General features: G+C 39.9%; 1 protein-coding gene across 1 annotated transcript in view; it reads right to left on the minus strand.

The window, feature by feature from the left end:
* The window catches only part of RPP30 (ribonuclease P/MRP subunit p30), a 28836-nt gene extending 20711 nt beyond the window's left edge, over positions 1-8125 (minus strand). Inside the window, exons 1-5 of the mRNA XM_007187504.2 lie at positions 7988-8125; positions 6436-6491; positions 5832-5888; positions 4548-4622; positions 1809-1880 (exon numbers count right to left, since the gene is read on the minus strand). Of these exons, the coding sequence (XP_007187566.1) occupies positions 1809-1880; positions 4548-4622; positions 5832-5888; positions 6436-6491; positions 7988-8069 (342 nt within the window). The 5' untranslated portion in view covers positions 8070-8125. The remainder of the gene's footprint in view (positions 1-1808; positions 1881-4547; positions 4623-5831; positions 5889-6435; positions 6492-7987) is intronic.
* Positions 8126-17925: the final 9800 nt, after the last annotated feature.

A 17925-nucleotide genomic window follows, 5' to 3' on the forward strand; every position in this document is an offset into this window, starting at 1 on the left:
ATCCCCAGGATTGTTGTTTTCTCTAATCACCAGTAAATGGCTATGGAAATTTTAAGTTGTATGCTCTTCAAAATTCATTCAAAAAACAAGTGTACAATAAAAAACTGGGTACACTACCAACTTTCAGTCTACAGTATAACTGAGTTGTTAATATTTAATAACAAAACTAAATTGCTGTTTAACAAATTTGGACATATCCATGGTCCATCTTAGGGTTTCGGCACTGAATCAGAATCCCCTGTGGAACTTAAAAAAAAGATACCCAAACTCAACCCCAAACCTACTGGATCAGAATCTCCAACAGTGGAGATCTGAATGTGCCTGATTTTAAAAGGTTCCACAGGGGTCTCTGATGACTAAGAACTACTCAATCCTACTCCCCTTTTTTCTGAAATGAAATTCTTGAGAATTACTATAACTGAGCATTTTAGAAAAGGAGTCACCAAAAAACGGGAATTCATAGATAACTTGTACTGTTTCTCTGCATTAATACAGTAAGTCCCCTATATATAAACCTTAAAATTACGAACTTTCAAAGATGCAAACGTGCCCCTGTATGCCAGCTGTTGTACTGTACTTTTCAAGGTACTGTACTGTAAGATTAAAAATGTTTTTATTTTTTGTGTTTGTTAGTTCTTTATGTATTATTTGTGTGAAAAGTATTATAAATCTATTACAGTACAGTACTATATAGCCGATTGTGTTAGTTGGGTACCTAGGCTAACTTTGTTGGACTTACAAATTGGACTTAACGAATGAGCTCCTGGAATGGAGCTCATTCGTATATAGGGTACTTACTGTATAAACAATTAAGAATTGTTAATGTGCCTTGAAAACGAAATTTGCCACACACCAGTCTCCTTAGTCAACAACTCCATCTACTGGATAAACTTAGGGAAAATCTTGTAATTTTAGAACAGACTTTGCTTAAAAACAAATTATGCTGTAAAATTAAAACATCAAAGACCAGTGCTTTTTTTTCCCCCCATAGTATCCCTTTGGTGCATATACTTTCGGTAGATGGCTACTTTTCTGAACCTAAATAAAGACAACATTCCGAACTTCCTAAAAGTAGCTATACCTCACTTTACACAGTAAAACATATTCCTGAAAAACTATATTACAGTTGATTTTTTCTTTTCTGTGATCACTTACAATGCCCAGTGTGTTCTGTCTCAAGTTGACAAAATGACCATACACATTAAACAACTTTCCCTCCTGAAAAGTCATAGAAATGGCCATTTGAAAAGGACAAAAGAAATTAAATTCATAAAGGTTCTCTTATACAAAAAGGAATAGTATCAGCAGATGGTTGATTCTGAAGGATTTCTAGAAGACCAAAGGCTGACATGATCATGCTGGCATATGGACCACACCTCAGAGCACACAAATGAGAAAGCTAAAACAGAGAAGGGATCTTTTATGCCACAGTAGAACCTTGCTCCCTTCTTCTGTCACAGGCAGCAGCGAATAGTAAGAAGGGCAGAAACTGAAGTGCTTTTACAGCTAGAAAGAGATGGACCATCATTTACCTAAGAGAAGTTTCAAATGAATGAATGAAGCAGAGATAAAGAAACAGAAGAAAACTTGATGGACTCTTTTAATCTCAGCCCACCAAATATCTAGCAGAATAAATAAAACAAAATATGTCACCCAAATACACCCTTGTGCAATTCCAGAACAACAAGTATAAATGAAAAATCCTCAAAGTTTCCAGATGAGATGATACAGGTCACCTACAAAGGTATAACATCAGACTTCTTATATAAAATAATGAGTACTATTTTCTTTTACTATCTATTACTTACATGGAAAAGTTTTTCTGTCTTTGGAAAAACGGCAACGATATCATACAGCCGGACTCTTGAGGAAGTTGCTCTCTAGTAATATAAAAAGAGTGTTACCATACAGTATCAACAACAACAAATGCATATGGAACTCTGACTAGTGTTCTGGCTGCACTTATATTTCAATTGTGTAACACTTCTAATATGCCACTGACATTTCTGCTTTGCTTTGTATGTTGTCAGAAAAGACTTTCTCAGCACATGAGACTCCAGATACCAACATCCATCCCGCTAAGGAGGAAGGAATCATCCTCCTTCCTTCCTTCCCACATTGTTATGCTTTAACTGTGTACCAAACATTTTGTTTGAGATACAAAAATCAAATTAGATAGCTGCTGCTCTTACAAGCTAGTGGAGGAGCTTGCCAGAAATTTACTGAGCACCTGCTGTGTGTGGGGCACTGGGGATACAAAATCATTTAAGGCATATGTCTGCTCTCAGTGGAACTCACCATTTTTTGGTGAGACAAGAAATACACATGACTAAGTGTGATGTGATTAGGTTCACAATGAGAATACTGTTAAAAACAAATTAAACTGCTAAGCATGCAAGAAAATACCCGAGAGTCCTAAGACAGAAAAAGAGGAATTTATCTGTTAAAGATCGTTTATAAAAGAAAGTCTCAAACTTGTATCATATGTGTATGCATGTGAAAAGGCTGGAAAAATATATATTCAAGAGTACAATCTCTGAGTGATGAGATATGTGATATTTCTTCTTTGCCTGTTGGCACCTTTAAAATTTTTTACCTCTTATTCTGTAAAAAGAAAAGGCATGATAAAAATTAGAGGAGGAAAGAGATAGGTTGGAGAGAAGCAGCAGGTACTGTGCTTGAGCAGGTAAGAAAACCTGCTGGGCAGATGTGTGCTGAGACAGGGCAGGCTCCGGGTCTCAGAAAAAGTCAGGATCCAGGACTCTTTGTCCTCTGCTTGCCCACTCCCACCTGGGATGTGGACAAATAGGGGCGACCAGGATGTTCAGGATAACAAGAGAAAATCAAACTCTTCGTGACCATAAAAAGTCAGCTCCATTTATGTCTCCCGGGGCTTAGAGAACCAGAATGCTGCCTGCAGTTGTATAATATCCCAAAATTTGGCTTTCCGTAATTCCCTTAGCAATGCTGATGTTAGAAAGGAGGGCAGCCCTTCCTTGACTACGCCTGTTCTGTGGGAGAGGAGGCCATTCCAGCTAAAGATGAAGCAGCTCACCTGCTCAGAGATCTCACGTTCTCTCTCCCTCACTGGATCCGTCCCATCAGCACCAGGCATTCTCAAGTCTCCATCTAACGAACAAAATCTAGACAGCAGGTTCTCATCTACCAGCTTCCTATGCCTTCTGTTCCTCCACAGAATCAAGTTTCTCAAGCAAAGTCAGCAGCACACACTGGCTGCATGTTCTCACGTCCCTATCATGTCCGTGGAAATGGCTTTTACTAAGGCAACTGATGACCTCCACGTCATTAGGAGACTTGCCCATCCGACACACGTTTTAGCCCTTCTCTGACTTGACTACTCAGGCACATTGATGCTGCTGAGCCTTCTCACGTTCCTCGCTGTCCACTGACTTCTCAGACAGCCCCACCTCCGTCTCTAATCCTAGCTCATCCCTCATCCCTTACTCCACCATTAAATACCGAACTTCCTCAGGGCTCTGTCCTAGACCTTCTCTTCCCACATCATATTTTTACCAAGGAGTCTCATCCAGTCTCATGATTTCAATTACTCTCTACAGCGTGACCACTTCCAAATCAGTATCTTTAATTAGGGTCCCTCTTCTGAGGGCCACACCTTTTTTTCCAACCCCGCATTTGACAAGCTCCATTGGAACTCTCACAATAACCCATCATGTCTGAAACATGATGATCTAAACTCACTTCTCTTTCTATGTCCCACCTCAGGAAATGGTACCATCTACTGACCTGGCTGCTGAGGCCAAGGCAGGGAGTCATCACCTTCTATCCAATCAACAAATCCATCCAAATCCTGTCAATCCTCCCCTCTCCCCCAGCCCCAATGCCTCTTAAATCCCCTCCTTTATCCCCTCTAATCTATTCTCTATAATGCAAACTTCATAACTGTACTCCCTTGGTTAAAACCTTCAAAGGCTTCTTCTAATTGCTCACCCAGACCCACCTCCCTAACCTCATCCCAGGACAGACAGCTCAACAGGCTCAACTCAACTGGTGTTTCATCTTCCACAATGCACCATGTTTCTTCTTGGATTCAGGACCTTGCATAATCCATCCTGTCTGCGGAAACATTCTCTCCCCCACTTGGCACCTGTAACACTGATTCTTCTGGCCCCTTTTTGAACATCAGCTTCCTTGGGGGGCCTCCTGTTGCACATTCCTAGGACATCCCTTATTTGTTACCTCCCACTTTTTAAACATTCCTCCCATTTTTAAAAGGATTGTGTCCGTATTATTCACAGCAATATCCCTAGTACCCACCTATGTCTACTTCATGTAAGTTCAATGAATACCACTTGCCAAAAGATTCTTTAATTGTGGTATTCTTATACATGTGCCGTGAGTAGAAGAGATTCTGTTATACTGTGTGAATTCTGAGCTAAGGAGAGCAGTCAAGTGTCACACGGGGGTCAGGGGAGATGTAAGAATGGGAGGAGTTGGAAAAACAACAGTATTCAGCAGAAATCAATACAACTTACAAGGCCAAGAGAGAAGAAAAACAACTAACCTACCAAAACATTGCAGTGAGATGGATCCGAAACGATAATTGTCAGTCTAGTTAAAATCTTAATTGGTTTTGATTTTCCCTGTAATCAAAAAAGCACAAAATAGAAATGACTGATTTTCCTCCTTACCAGTGGAAAGTACTCATTAAAAGGTACTAACAATAAAGGATAGTGAAGATCAGTAAAACCTAGTCCTCACTCTCAAGGAATTTATAAAACAGGCGTACCTAGTTTTATTGTGTTTTGCTTTGTTGTGCTTCACTGACATTGTATTTTTTACAAATTGAAGGTTGGTGGCAACCCTGTATTGAGCAAGTCTATTGGCACCACTTTCCAAAAGCATTTGCTCACTTCATGGTTCTGTGTCACATTTTGGTAATTCTCCCAGTATTTCACACATTTTCATTATTATCATATTTGTTATGGTGATCTATGATCAAGGTGAACCTGGGCCCTCGCAGTGGAAGTGCCGAGTGCTAACCACTAGACTGCCAGGGAATTCCCTGATCACTGATCTTTGATGATACTATTGTAACTGTTTTCAGTGCCCAAAAGCATACCCATATAAGACATCGAACTTAATCAATTGTTGAAATGACAACAAAGGATTTAGAATATTATATAAACTGAGTTGATAAAGCAGTGGCAGGGTATGAGAAGACTAACTCCAATTCTGAAAGATCTGCTGTGGGTAAAATACTATCAAACAGCGTTGCACGCTACAGAGAAATCATAGTGAAAGGAAGAGTCAATTCACGCAGCAAACTCACTGTCGTCTTATTTTAAGAAACTGCCGCAGCCACTCCAACCTTCAGAAACCACCACCCTGATCAGTCAGCAGCCTTCAGCATTGAGGCAAGACCCTCCACAGGCAAAAAGATTACAACTTGCTAAAGACTGAGATGATGGTCAGCATTTTTAAGCAATAAAATATTTTAAAATTAAGGTATATACATTGATTTTTTTTTGTTTTAGACATAATGCTACTTCACACTTATTGAACTATAGTACAACGTAAGCATAAATTTAATATGCACCAGGAAACCAAAACATTCATGTGACTCGCTTTATTGTGGTGGTCTGGAACCAGACCCGCAATATCTCTGAGGTATACCTGTACAGCCAGAGAAAAAGAGATGTACATAATGTTTCGTGGAAGAGCTGAGTCTTCATGGAAAGGTAAGACTGGTAGACAGAGGAAGGGGCAGTACAGATAAGAGAACCACATATATGACTGGGCATGTCTGAACTGGATGAATAAGTACTATGTTTCTTAAACAAAACACCTACCTGTACAATTGGGAAAGTTGTAAAGAGTTCAGAAACAGCTACTGGTTTTTCAATTTCCTACAACAAAGAAGAATATTTTTTTTAAAAAGCTAATTTCTGGCACTCAGAAACACTAAATAAGTTCTGTGTATGTGCATATGTGTGTTTTTTAATGAAGAAAGCTGAAGCAGAGAAGCAGCTGAGGACATCAATGGATAGGAGGGATGAACAACAGTTTTTAGAATGAAACAATCTGTAAGGAACAGTTGTTGGCCTAAAGGGAGATATACATATTTACTAGCATGTTTGGGAGGGAAATCAATTAGTAATGAGTCCATGACTACAATAAAAAAGATTAAATATTGTGATTACAGTTTAATCAATAACAATGCACTTTTAAGAAGTTATTGAAAGTTACTTAACATCAAATCAACTTTAAGAATCCTTACACCATGCCCTAGCACTTCACAAAAAACTATCATTTGTACAAATATGCATCAGCTCAACTATTAACATTAAAATAAGATAATGCACAAAGAGGGCTCGTCTGCAGCTTCAATATTACCAATATACACAAAATAACTATAAATGCTGGTTATTATTAACTTCAGAAATTGTATTTTACCTGTTTCTTTTCCTTAAATTCAACAACATGATTGATGGCAACAACTGAATAGCCCACTGAAAAGAAAAATTGAACATTCTTGTTAAATACAACACCTTTTTTACACATAAACTCATCCCAATTCATGTCAAGACTAGAAGGTAGTAAGAAGAATGGTTATGGGCTCTGGAGTCAGACGGCCCATTTTCAAATCTAAGCATTACTACTTAGAAGTTACTTAACCTTAAGTTTCAAGTTCTTCGTCTGCCGAATGGTGATTATAACAGAACTCACCTTATACGACTGGCAGAATCCAATGAGATAACACACAAAGGATGTTTTAGAACAGTGGCTGGCACAGAGTCAGGGCTTTGTTTGACTTTGGTGGTGTATTATTAGCATTACACCAAAGACACTTTGCGCAACTCCTTTAAACCATCATTTTCCTTCGTGTCCCTTTGTTCATTTTCATCCCATCAAGTGTATACTTTTTCACCTTCGTTCTTACTCGTTTCTTTTGCTTTTTACCCTTTCTACTTCAAAGGCCCTTTTGCTAAGGAGAAATGGAGTAACGACTCCCTCACACCACTGTCCACACACGCCTTTGAGCTACCCACCAAGAGACTGGGAACTCTTTGAAGCCAGGGCCTTGCTTTATCAGCCTCAATACAGCCCTGTTTTGGACATGTGGACTAACAAAAACATGCCTAAATCATGACTCCAATCTTTAAGTTATTTAAACACCAATGGGAACAACAGGATATAAATATTAAAAGATAATGCATATTAATGCCAAAATAGTGGTCCCCCCTCTCATTAGTTTGTCCAGTTTCCTTCTTTTCTTCCTCCCTCAATTATTTACTGAGCAACCATTACTTAACAGGCCCTGCAGAAACCTCTTTATTTTTAACCCCCTCTATCCCCACGTAGACATTTCACAGTCTAAGGAAAGAGACAGCAGTCGCGATTAACTCCAGTAATTAAAATGGGATCTTACCTCTCAGAGCTTTTGCTTCCCTTGGATTCAAATATGAGTAACATGCTAGCATTTTGGCCATGCTGCTCCCCTCTCACCCTCCTAGTATGTCCTCCGCCCCCACCAACCCTCCCTCTACATAATATAATTCAAACACTCGCGACCCCATGTCCCTCCCCCACTTCTCGGACCCATAGGTGCACCAGCTTCCTGCATTTGAGTGTCAGAACACTGTCGTCAGACGCAAGAAGGGGCGATATTAAAAGCACTGGGGTAGGAGACTACACTTGGAAGCCCTGGCTTCTGCCATCCATCAGCTGTGGGGCCCTATGCAAATCCCCCGCCCTGTCAGGGCCTCAGTCTCCTCAATTTGCAAGAAATAAGGAGCTAGACTGGGTAACAGCTCCCCAGTGCTTTCGAGTTTCCCGCGCCCAGGATCAGAGCAACACCGCAGGGGCCTCAGCTTCCAGGGACAGCCGGGAGACCCCACGAGACCGGAACGAGGCCCGCCCGGGTCCCTCCGGAGCGTGGCCCGACAGTCTGGGGGGACAGCGAGACTGGGCAGGCACCGCGGCCCGCGAAGCCGGGGAGACTCACAGTGAGCGGCATTCTCCACGAGCCCGCGCAGCGCCTTAAGGTCGGAACCCACCCGTAGGTCCAAATCCGCAAACACCGCCATGTCGAAATCACGTGACGGCCGCACGCCTATCTGCGCAGCCGCCGGGCCCGCCCCCTCGGGCATGCCGGGAATTGCAGTTTACCTGCGCGGTCCGCCTCTCCCTCCCGTGGACTAAGGTTCGCAGGTTCCTCGCTCGCCTTCAAGTACCGGCAGAAATTAGTGTGTGGGCATCTACAGCCTCACTTCACTCCTTCTTCGTCTTCTTCCGAATGAGAATGTTTGGTTTCTCCCGGAGGAGTTCACATCTTCCACCGTTCCTCCTATGAAATAATGTAGAAAGTGATTCTTTCAAAATGTACGTATACAGCGTTTATTGAGCGCCTACCGTGAACCAAACCCTTTTGCTAAGGGCCGGAAACGCTTAAAAAGTAGTAAGGAACCCGTTTTTCTTTCCCTCCCCTAAAGTCCATTCCGTTGTTTATAAAATGGACTTAACGGGGAAATGGAGAAACTGACCTAAAAGAGGACTGCCCGAGAAAAAGGTCTTTTTGCCCAATCACAACTGGCAGTGCCCCAGCACGCTACCCTTCCTTACAGTCAACGTCCTCAGCCACGAGATGACAGGCTTCTTTCTAGGATGAGCGGTTAGCTCCAACACTGGTGTAGCCAAAAACCGGTTAGACAAGGAGGGGCAAAATTAAAATGTTTTACAGTTTTCCATCTAAGAAATGTACAATCAAATCCCACGCATTTGATGTTTCTACATTTTTGAACTTCGTGTAAACGAACTCTTCTTAAAGATTGATAAATCAGTGATCCGAGAACATAAAACTGTGGAACTATGGTTTACATCAGTGCTTCTCAAACGTCTGTGATGAAGGGCCAGGTCGCCGCCGCCCGCCGCCCCCCGCCCCCCACCCCCATTCTTCTAGGACCAGTACGTGGTCCATTGTGCATTACCAATAGGCAGATCTGGCCTCAAAAGACTAATCTAACATCGGAACTGCTCTGTACTCAGCTGAATAAGAAGAGTCCACTAACTGGGGGCTTGGGCATCCAGACAATGCCTAATGGCTGTGAAAGTTTCTAAACATTTCCAATTTCTGTGCTAACTTATCACAAAAAATACACAGTCTCTGGTCTATAGGGCCGCATCTTGATTTGTACTCCTCTTCATGATTTCTTTCTTGGTCTCAGAAGAGAATTTTAAGAGGGATCTGTCCCATGTAGTAGCATGTAATTCTCCTTTTGGTTTAATTTAGTAAAGAAGAAATCTTTTGCTTTCCCAATACTTGGTATTTCCTGAGTAAGAACAGAAGAAAAATGTACTTCTGCAAATAGAACAAAGTCATATAATGCAAACCCTTCGCTTTTCATCAGAAAATCTGGTGTTAATTTCACAGGTCTTCACCTATGACCACAAAATCTAGATTGGTCAGAAATATGTGTGGTGAAGGTGAATAAGATGACTCATTATTTGATGCCAGCATTAGACTACAGAGAGCTTCTTTCCTTGAAAGTCATGGTGCTGTTGCTGTGAACTGTACCCTTTAGACTTCTTTTCTCATCTTCACCCTGGGCTTAGGTGACAAGGAAGGAAAAGGGCAAGAAGGAAAATGGATGGATAACACTTGAGCACTTTACTGAGGGCAAGCCTATTTGCTAAGTAGTTACCTACATATCTATTTCATTTTCAGAGCAACTGTGAGTTAAGTCCTGCTTTTTAGCAACGTCTGCATTTTACATCTGAGTCATCTAAGGCTTAGTTAATCGTGGTAGACCTACATTTGGATCCAGGTAGCTTGGTTCAGTTCTCACTTGGTGTACTGTCTCCTGGGCAAAGCAAGCAGAGAGGAGAGTTGGAGGATGGGAAGGGAGGAGGGAGAGAAGAAGAGGGAAAGGAAGAAGAGAATGGAGGGCTGGAGGAAGAGGAAAGAGGGAGTAGGGAGGGAGAGAGGTGGAAAGGATGGAGTTGGAAGAGGGGAGGAGGAATGGGAAGAGGGAAAAGGGACGATGGCATGGGGAGAGGAGCAGGGAAGAGGGGTCAGAGGTTGGCCTGGGGGGGTGGGTTCCTAGAGCACAAAGGATCTGGAGTTAGAAGACCTTGGAAATTTCTGACTGGAAGATAATAGTACTGTATAATTACATACTTCCTATCTACTGTCTGATTTAATCCTCACAACCAGCCAATATTGTTATTGTTATTCCTATTATATCAAGTAGGAGTCCTGGGCTCAAAGAGGATGACTCTTCAGTTATTTCCTCTTCCTTAGGGAGCTCAGAAAGAGAAAATGGGCTTTAGCATTCAAAACAATGTTCCAGCCCTTTTGGGTCTCCCTGAGGACCTCTCTTTCTTGGGCTGGCCCCTCAGTGTCAGTGCATGCTCAGTTGGTCTGTGCCCTTATCCTCTTCTGACTTGGCTCACCCTTCCTGAGTGAGCTGAGAAACACTCCTCTGGGCTCCCTGTCCTCTGTCAGCTTAAGGCTGAGGTGGGGCAAGGCAAGAAAGCAATATTATGACTTGCACAGATGTGTCAAAAACATCTGGCAGGGTCTTGTCTTCCAGATTGAGGGAGAAGTTTGGGAGATTTGGAGAGGATATGGGACAGTTTCCTGGAGGAGGTGATGCTTGAATTAAATTTTGATGCATGAAATCGAGGAGCACCAAGATGCAGAGGTCTGGCATGTATCCAGAACTGGCATAAATTAGGTGGTACTCAGTAAAAAGTTGCAGATTTAATAAATAAACCCATGACCTCTTGTTTACCTTCATACCCATGTCAACCGAGTTGTAGCACTGTTGGATGTATTCAATTACCTAAACACATGGCCAGAAATTCACTGAACTATGCATGTGGTAGAGTGACATGATACACCAGCAACCCAAATAGAACACCCCCTCTTGTTCCCAATGATGGAGCACTTACTGGAGCTCCTGTGCCGATCAGAAAAAGATGCCCTTCCTCCGACCAGACTCGCATTTGCCCCTATTCATCACATGGCTGGTAAGTCTGTACAGTGAATCACCTGTCCAGCTTTTCCCAGGGGCCCTGGTAAAGCATACTAGAGGAGTTAATTGCTAAGTCTAGAACTCAAATGGGACTCCACAGGACATCACCAATTCAAGGAGCCTCTCTCAATAATTCCTCCCTCAGACACTCCCCTTACTGACCTGATAGCATAAGAATTTGTCCATCTTCTAGGGTGTGAGTATCCCTGCTTGCAATGGTAGGGTTTTTTTTTAAAGTGCAATTAAGATAAAAGTGATTTTTTTATATCTATGTTTCTATCAAAAGTTTGAAAACGAAACACAGGTGAAGAAGTCTAGTGTATTATAAAAATTATCATTGTAAAAATAAGGAGTATTCCTACCTTTTTAAGATGCAAAGTATGCCTGTGACAAAAGAATACAACTTAAGACGTTATTACGAAAGAAATCAAAAGAAGAACTATGATTGGTATCTGGAAAAGATGTGTGATGGAAACGAATGGAAAGAAAAGGGCTAAAATTTCAGTATGGTTGTTTTTTTTTTTTTTAAACATCTTTATTGAAGTATAGTTGCCTTACAATGGTGTGTTAGCTTCTGCTTTATAACAAAGTGAATCAGTTATACATATACAATATGTTCCCGTTTCTCTTCCCTCTTGCATCTCCCTCCCTCCCACCCTCCCCATCCCACCCCTCTAGGTGGTCACAAAGCACGAGCTGATCTCCCTGTGCTATGCGGCTGCTTCCCACTAGTTACCTATTTTACATTTGGTAGTGTATATATGTCCATGACACTCTCTTACCCTGTCACATCTCACCCCACCCCCTCCCCATATCCTCAAGTCCATTCTCTAGTAGGTCTGTGTCTTTATTCCCGTCTTGCCGCTAGGTTCTTCATGGCCTTTTTTTTTTTTTCCCTTAGATTCCGTATATATGTGTTAGCATACTGTATTTGTTTTTCTCTTTCTGACTTACTTCACTCTGTATGACAGACTCTAACTCCATCCACCTCATTACAAATACCTCCATTTCATTTCTTTTTATGGCTGAGTAATATTCGATTGTATATATGTGCCACATCTTCTTTATCCATTCATCTGTTGATGGACATTTAGGTTGCTTCCATGTCCTGGCTATTGTAAATAGAGCTGCAATGAACATTTTGGTACATGACTCTTTTTGACCTATGGTTTTCTCAGGGTATATGCCCAGTAGTGGGATTGCTGGTCGTATGGTAGTTCTATTTTTAGTTTTTTAAGGAACCTCCATACTGTTCTCCATAGTGGCTGTATCAATTTACATTCCCACCAACAGTGCAAGAGTGTTCCCTTTTCTCCACACCCTCTCCAGCATTTATTGTTTCTAGATTTTTTGATGATGGCCATTCTGACCGGTGTGAGATGATATCTCATTGTAGTTTTGATTTGCATTTCTCTAATGCTTAATGATGTTGAGCATTCTTTCATGTGTCTGTAGGCCATCTGTATATCTTCTTTGGAGAAATGTCTATTTAGATCTTCTGCCCATTTTTGGATTGGGTTGTTCGTTTTTTTGTTATTGAGCTGCATGAGCTGCTTGTAAATCTTGGAGATTAATCCTTTGTCAGTTGCTTCATTTGCAAATATTTTCTCCCATTCTGATGGTTGTCTTTTGGTCTTGTTTATGGTTTCCTTTGCTGTGCAAAAGCTTTTAAGTTTCATTAGGTCCCATTTGTTTATTTGTGTTCTTATTTCCATTTCTCTGGGAGCTGGGTCAAAAAGAATCTTGCTGTGATGTATGTCATAGAGTGTTCTGCCTATGTTTTCCTCTAAGAGTTTGATAGTGTCTGCCCTTACACTTAGGTCTTCAATCCATTTTGAGTTTATTTTTGTGCATGGTGTCAGGGAGTGTTCTAATTTCATACTTTTACATGTACCTGTCCAATTTTCCCAGCACCACTTATTGAAGAGGCTGTCTTTTCTCCACTGTATATGCTTGCCTCCTTTATCAAAGATAAGGTGACCATATGTGTGTGGGTTTATCTCTGGGCTTTCTATCCTGTTCCATTGATCTATATTTCTGTTTTTGTGCCAGTACCAAACTGTCTTGATTACTGAAGCTTTGTAATATAGTCTGAAGTCAGGGAGCCTGATTCCCCCAGCTCCATTTTTCGTTCTCAAGATTGCTTTGGCTATTCGGGGTCTTTTGTGTTTCCATACAAATTGTGAAATTTTTTGTTCTAGTTCTGTGAAAAATGCCAGTGGTAGTTTGATAGGGATTGCATTGAATCTGTAGATTGCTTTGGGTAGTAGAGTCATTTTCACAATGTTGATTCATCCAATCCAGGAACATGGTATATCTCTCCATCTATTTGTATCATCTTTAATTTCTTTCATCAGTGTCTTATAATTTTCTGCATACAGGTCTTTTGTCTCCTTAGATAGGTTTATTCCTAGATATTTTATTCTTTTTGTTGCAATGGTAAACGGGAGTGTTTTCTTAATTCACTTTCAGATTTTTCGTCATTAGTGTATAGAAATGCAAGAGATTTCTGTGCATTAATTTTGTATCCTGCTACTTTACCAAATTCATTGATTAGCTCTAGGAGTTTTCTGGTAGCATCTTTAGGATTCTCTATGTATAGTATCATGTCATCTGCAAATAGTGACAGCTTTACTTCTTCTTTTCCGATTTGGATTCCTTTTATTTCTTTGTCTTCTCTGATTGCTGTGGCTAACACTTCCAAAACTATGTTGAATAATAGTGGTGAGAGTGGGCAACCTTGTCTTGTTCCTGATCTTAGTGGAAATGGTTTCAGTTTTTCACCATTGAGGACAAAGTTGGCTGTGGTTTTGTCACATATGGCCTTTATTATGTTGAGGAAAGTTCCCCGGTTGTTTTTTTAATGCAAGTAAAATAAGTGATTGTATTAGTGTCAGGGTCCTCCAGAGAAACAGAACCGAGAGTGTATATGTGTGTATGTGTATACATATATATATATATATATACATATATATATATATATATATATATGTGTGTGTATATATATATATATATATATATATAGTGAGAGAGAGAGAGAGAGAGAGAGGGGTTTTTAAAAAGAAGTCGACTTGTGTGATTTTGGAGGCTGACAAGTCCCAAGATCTGCAGTTGGCAGGTGGGAGACCCAGGAGAGCTGATGGTATAGTTCCAGTCTGAAGGCAGGCAGGCTCAAGATTCAGGAAGAGGTGATATTTCAGTTTGAGTCCAATGAAAGGGGAACACCCCTGACTCAGCTTGAAGGCAGTCAGACAGGAGGAATCCTCCCCTATTAGAAGGGTCAGTCCTCTTGTTCTATTCAGGTCTTCAACTGATTGGATGAAGCCCACCTACATTATGGAGGTTAATCTGCTTTACTCAATCTACTGGTTCAAATGCTAATCTCATTCAGAAAAAAATTCAAACACACAGCCAGAATGTTTGACACTTATCTGGGCATCCAGTGGCCCAGTCAAGTTGATAGAACCACTGCAGTGATGCTGCCTTGAATTGTTGTGTACTTTTTTGGGGGGGGGGGAGGGTATAGTTGTTTTACAATGTTGTGTTAGTTTCTACTGTACAGCAAAGTGGAATTCCCTGTGCTATACAGCAAGTTCTCATCGGTTATCTATTTTATACATATTAGTGTGTATATGTTAATCCCAATCTCCCAGTTCATCTCACCTCCCCTTTCCCCACTTGGTGTTCATACGTTTGTTCTCTACACCTGTGTCTCTATTTCTGCCTTGCAAACCGGTTCATCTGTACCATTTTTTAGATTCCATAAATATGCATTAATATACGATATTTGTTTTTCTCTTTCTGACTTCACTCTGTATGACAGTCTCTAGGTCCATCCACGTCTCTACAAATGACCCAGTTTTGTTCCTTTTTATGGCTGAGTAATATTCCATTGTATATATGTACCACATCCTCTTCATTCATTTGTCTGTCGATGGACATTTAGGTTGCTTCCATGACCTGGCTATTGTAAATAGTGCTGCAATGAACATTGGGGTGCATGTGTCTTTTTGAGTTATGGTTTTCTCTGGGTATATGCCCCGTAGTGGGAAATTGTTGTGTATTAAGTGAAGAAAAAAACTGCTCAGGCAACTAAAACTTTTTTTTTTTTTACTGAAGACTAGTTTGCAAAGAATATTTATTGAAGGCAAAAGAAAGAACAGGTCCTAAACAGAAACTACCATTTGCAAACTCTATTCTCAGTATGTTGGAAATATAGCTTAGAACTTGCAGGGTAAATTGCATGAAAAAACTAGGTTATTTCTGGCATTTTCTATTACAGCTGATAAGCAAGTAGATATATAAAAGTTATTTGTGTTGAGAATTTTGCTATGACTAAATATCTTTTGGAAATGGTGCTCAAACAAGGCACATCATTAGGAAGTGGCTTATTTTTGTGTATGGAGAAAAATTTTGAGCATTTTAAGGTAGACGTGTTAGAATTGGTAACCATGACTACAGATGGGACTCCTGCAGCGGTCAGTGTTAACATCAGACTCATGAAACATAAGCACAATGCGACATTTTGTCAAGACACAGAATTTTAGCCAATTTATTATACTATAGGCCAGAACCACTTTGAGCTTTAAACTTAGAAACTATACAAATAATAGCCATCATAATTGACCATGACCCACACAGTCTGTGCTCCAAATAGCTGTAGTGCATATAGTGGATGCTGAGAAAATTTTGAACTGCTGAAAGAAATTTATTTACTGATGATATCAAGGGAAAAAATCTCCACCTTGGCTCACCACAGGAGGCTGGACCAGATTTGCTTCTTTTGTCGATGCTATAACCCCTTTAAATACTCTCTCTCCCCACCTTTTGAAAAAGCATATAAACTGATTTGTTCATATATAGCAAAATTGTGTCTTTGGGAAACTGATCTGGCTAGGAATAATCTAGCTCATTTTTGGCATAGAAACTGCTCCAGATGTGAAAATTATGGTCTAACCTCATAGTGCAGCACCAATGTGGACTTGAAGACTATGATCCAAAAAAAGATACTATGATTTAAACCTTGAAACTTTATGACAATCTGCTTAATTTGCCCTTTTCAATTAATATCACTAATGTGATTAAAAATTACAAAAGGAAGTTTTTCTATTTAAGCACCTACATAATAGCCTCAACTTTGCATCTTGGCCCACAAAACCTAAAATATCTACTATCTGTTGTAAATTACAGAAAACGTTTACTGAACCCTTCGTTATTTTTTTAAAAATTATTTTATTCAAGTATAGTTGATTTACAGCTGTAAAATTATAGCTGTGTTAATTTCTGCTGTACAGCAAAGTGATTCAGTTATACATATATATACATTCTTTTTCATATTCTTTTCCATTATGGTTTATCACAGGATATTGAATGTACTTCCCTGTGCTGTACAGTAAGACCTTGTTTTTATCTGCTCAACCCTTTTTAAATCAGAGGTCCACAACAGTGTTCAGACCCTCTATTCTACCTCTCAGCTAACCGTAGGGGGGCATTTGAAAATTTGTGTGGGTATGTTTTTTTTTTTTCACTTGTCATAGTAATTTGTTGTTTTAATCTTATCATTGTCACTATAATTGAGAAGTGAGGTGGTTGACACTAGCTTTTAGTAGGAAGGGGCCAGAAGTGTTAACTATGCTGCAGTGAATGAGAAAGTCTCATACAATGAACACTTGTCCCTCATCTTGTATGACTTTTGAATATCAAGCCAGACATTCACATGGGGTAGAGCTTGCTTATCACTACCTGAGCCTAGAACCTAAATAGGTTTTACATATAGAAGCACAGCAAGTTTTTCACAATTTTTATAGGCACAGAACTTTCTAGGAGTATAACTATTGAGTAAATAGAGGGAAGATTGTACTTTGCTTTGCTTGGCACTATGAGAGTTGGTTGGAACTACATATATAAGAGAACTATAAGAGTTGTTCCCCATTTCAAAAAATTATGTCATTGCAGCAACACTACTTTTGTTATTCGAGTTGACAATGTGGCACACCTGTATCACTCTGCATTTACAGCAGTCACATTCATGGTGATTCATATATATACATATTACCAGACATACCCACACATACATACATACGTCATCTTATATACTATCTGATATATGTTAAATAAGTAAATATATATATGTATTTAGCTCTTACTTCAAAATATTATGCATAAGTTAGAACTATTGACAATATTCAGTTAGTTATCTTAAATCTATATTTAAACATATTAAAATATAAACATATTTGTTATAAGTAGATATAGGCATCTGCTATATTTTTGATACAGTGGTGCCCAAGCATTCATATACTTAAATACATATTTATTTATTCTCTCCTCTATTACTACAAAATATATTTTATTTAAAAAGCAGGTTCTATGGACTGAATGTTGTGTACCCCCAAATTCATCTGCTGAAATTCTAACCCCAAATGTAATGGTATTTAGAGATGGGGCCTTTGGGAGATAGTTAGGTCATGAGGGTGGAACCCTCATGATGGGATTAGTGCCCTTATAAGAAGAGACATCAGAAAGCTTGCTTCTTCTCTCTTTGATCACTGCCATATGAGCACATAGCAAGAAGATGGACATCTGCAAACCGGGAAGATGGTCCTCACCAGAACCTGACTTCCCAGCTCCAGAACTGTGAGAAATAAATTTCTGTTGTTTAAGACACCCAGTCTTTGGTAATGTGTCATAGCAGTCTGAACTGACTAAAACAGGGGGTTCTGAATCTCATAAGTTGAGAATTATTGCCTCGAATATAAAATCCATTGTGCAAAGAATTTATCTATGTTCAGAAGTATTTTTATTTCTGTACAATAGTCTTTGGTTATAAAAATGAATACAACTAAATATTGCTTCCAGTTGGAGGAATCAAGGTTGGATTCTGTACTGTAGACAATGATGCAAAATA

The sequence above is a fragment of the Balaenoptera acutorostrata genome, chromosome 16 (assembly GCF_949987535.1).
Source record: "Balaenoptera acutorostrata chromosome 16, mBalAcu1.1, whole genome shotgun sequence".
Classification (NCBI taxonomy): domain Eukaryota; kingdom Metazoa; phylum Chordata; class Mammalia; order Artiodactyla; family Balaenopteridae; genus Balaenoptera; species Balaenoptera acutorostrata.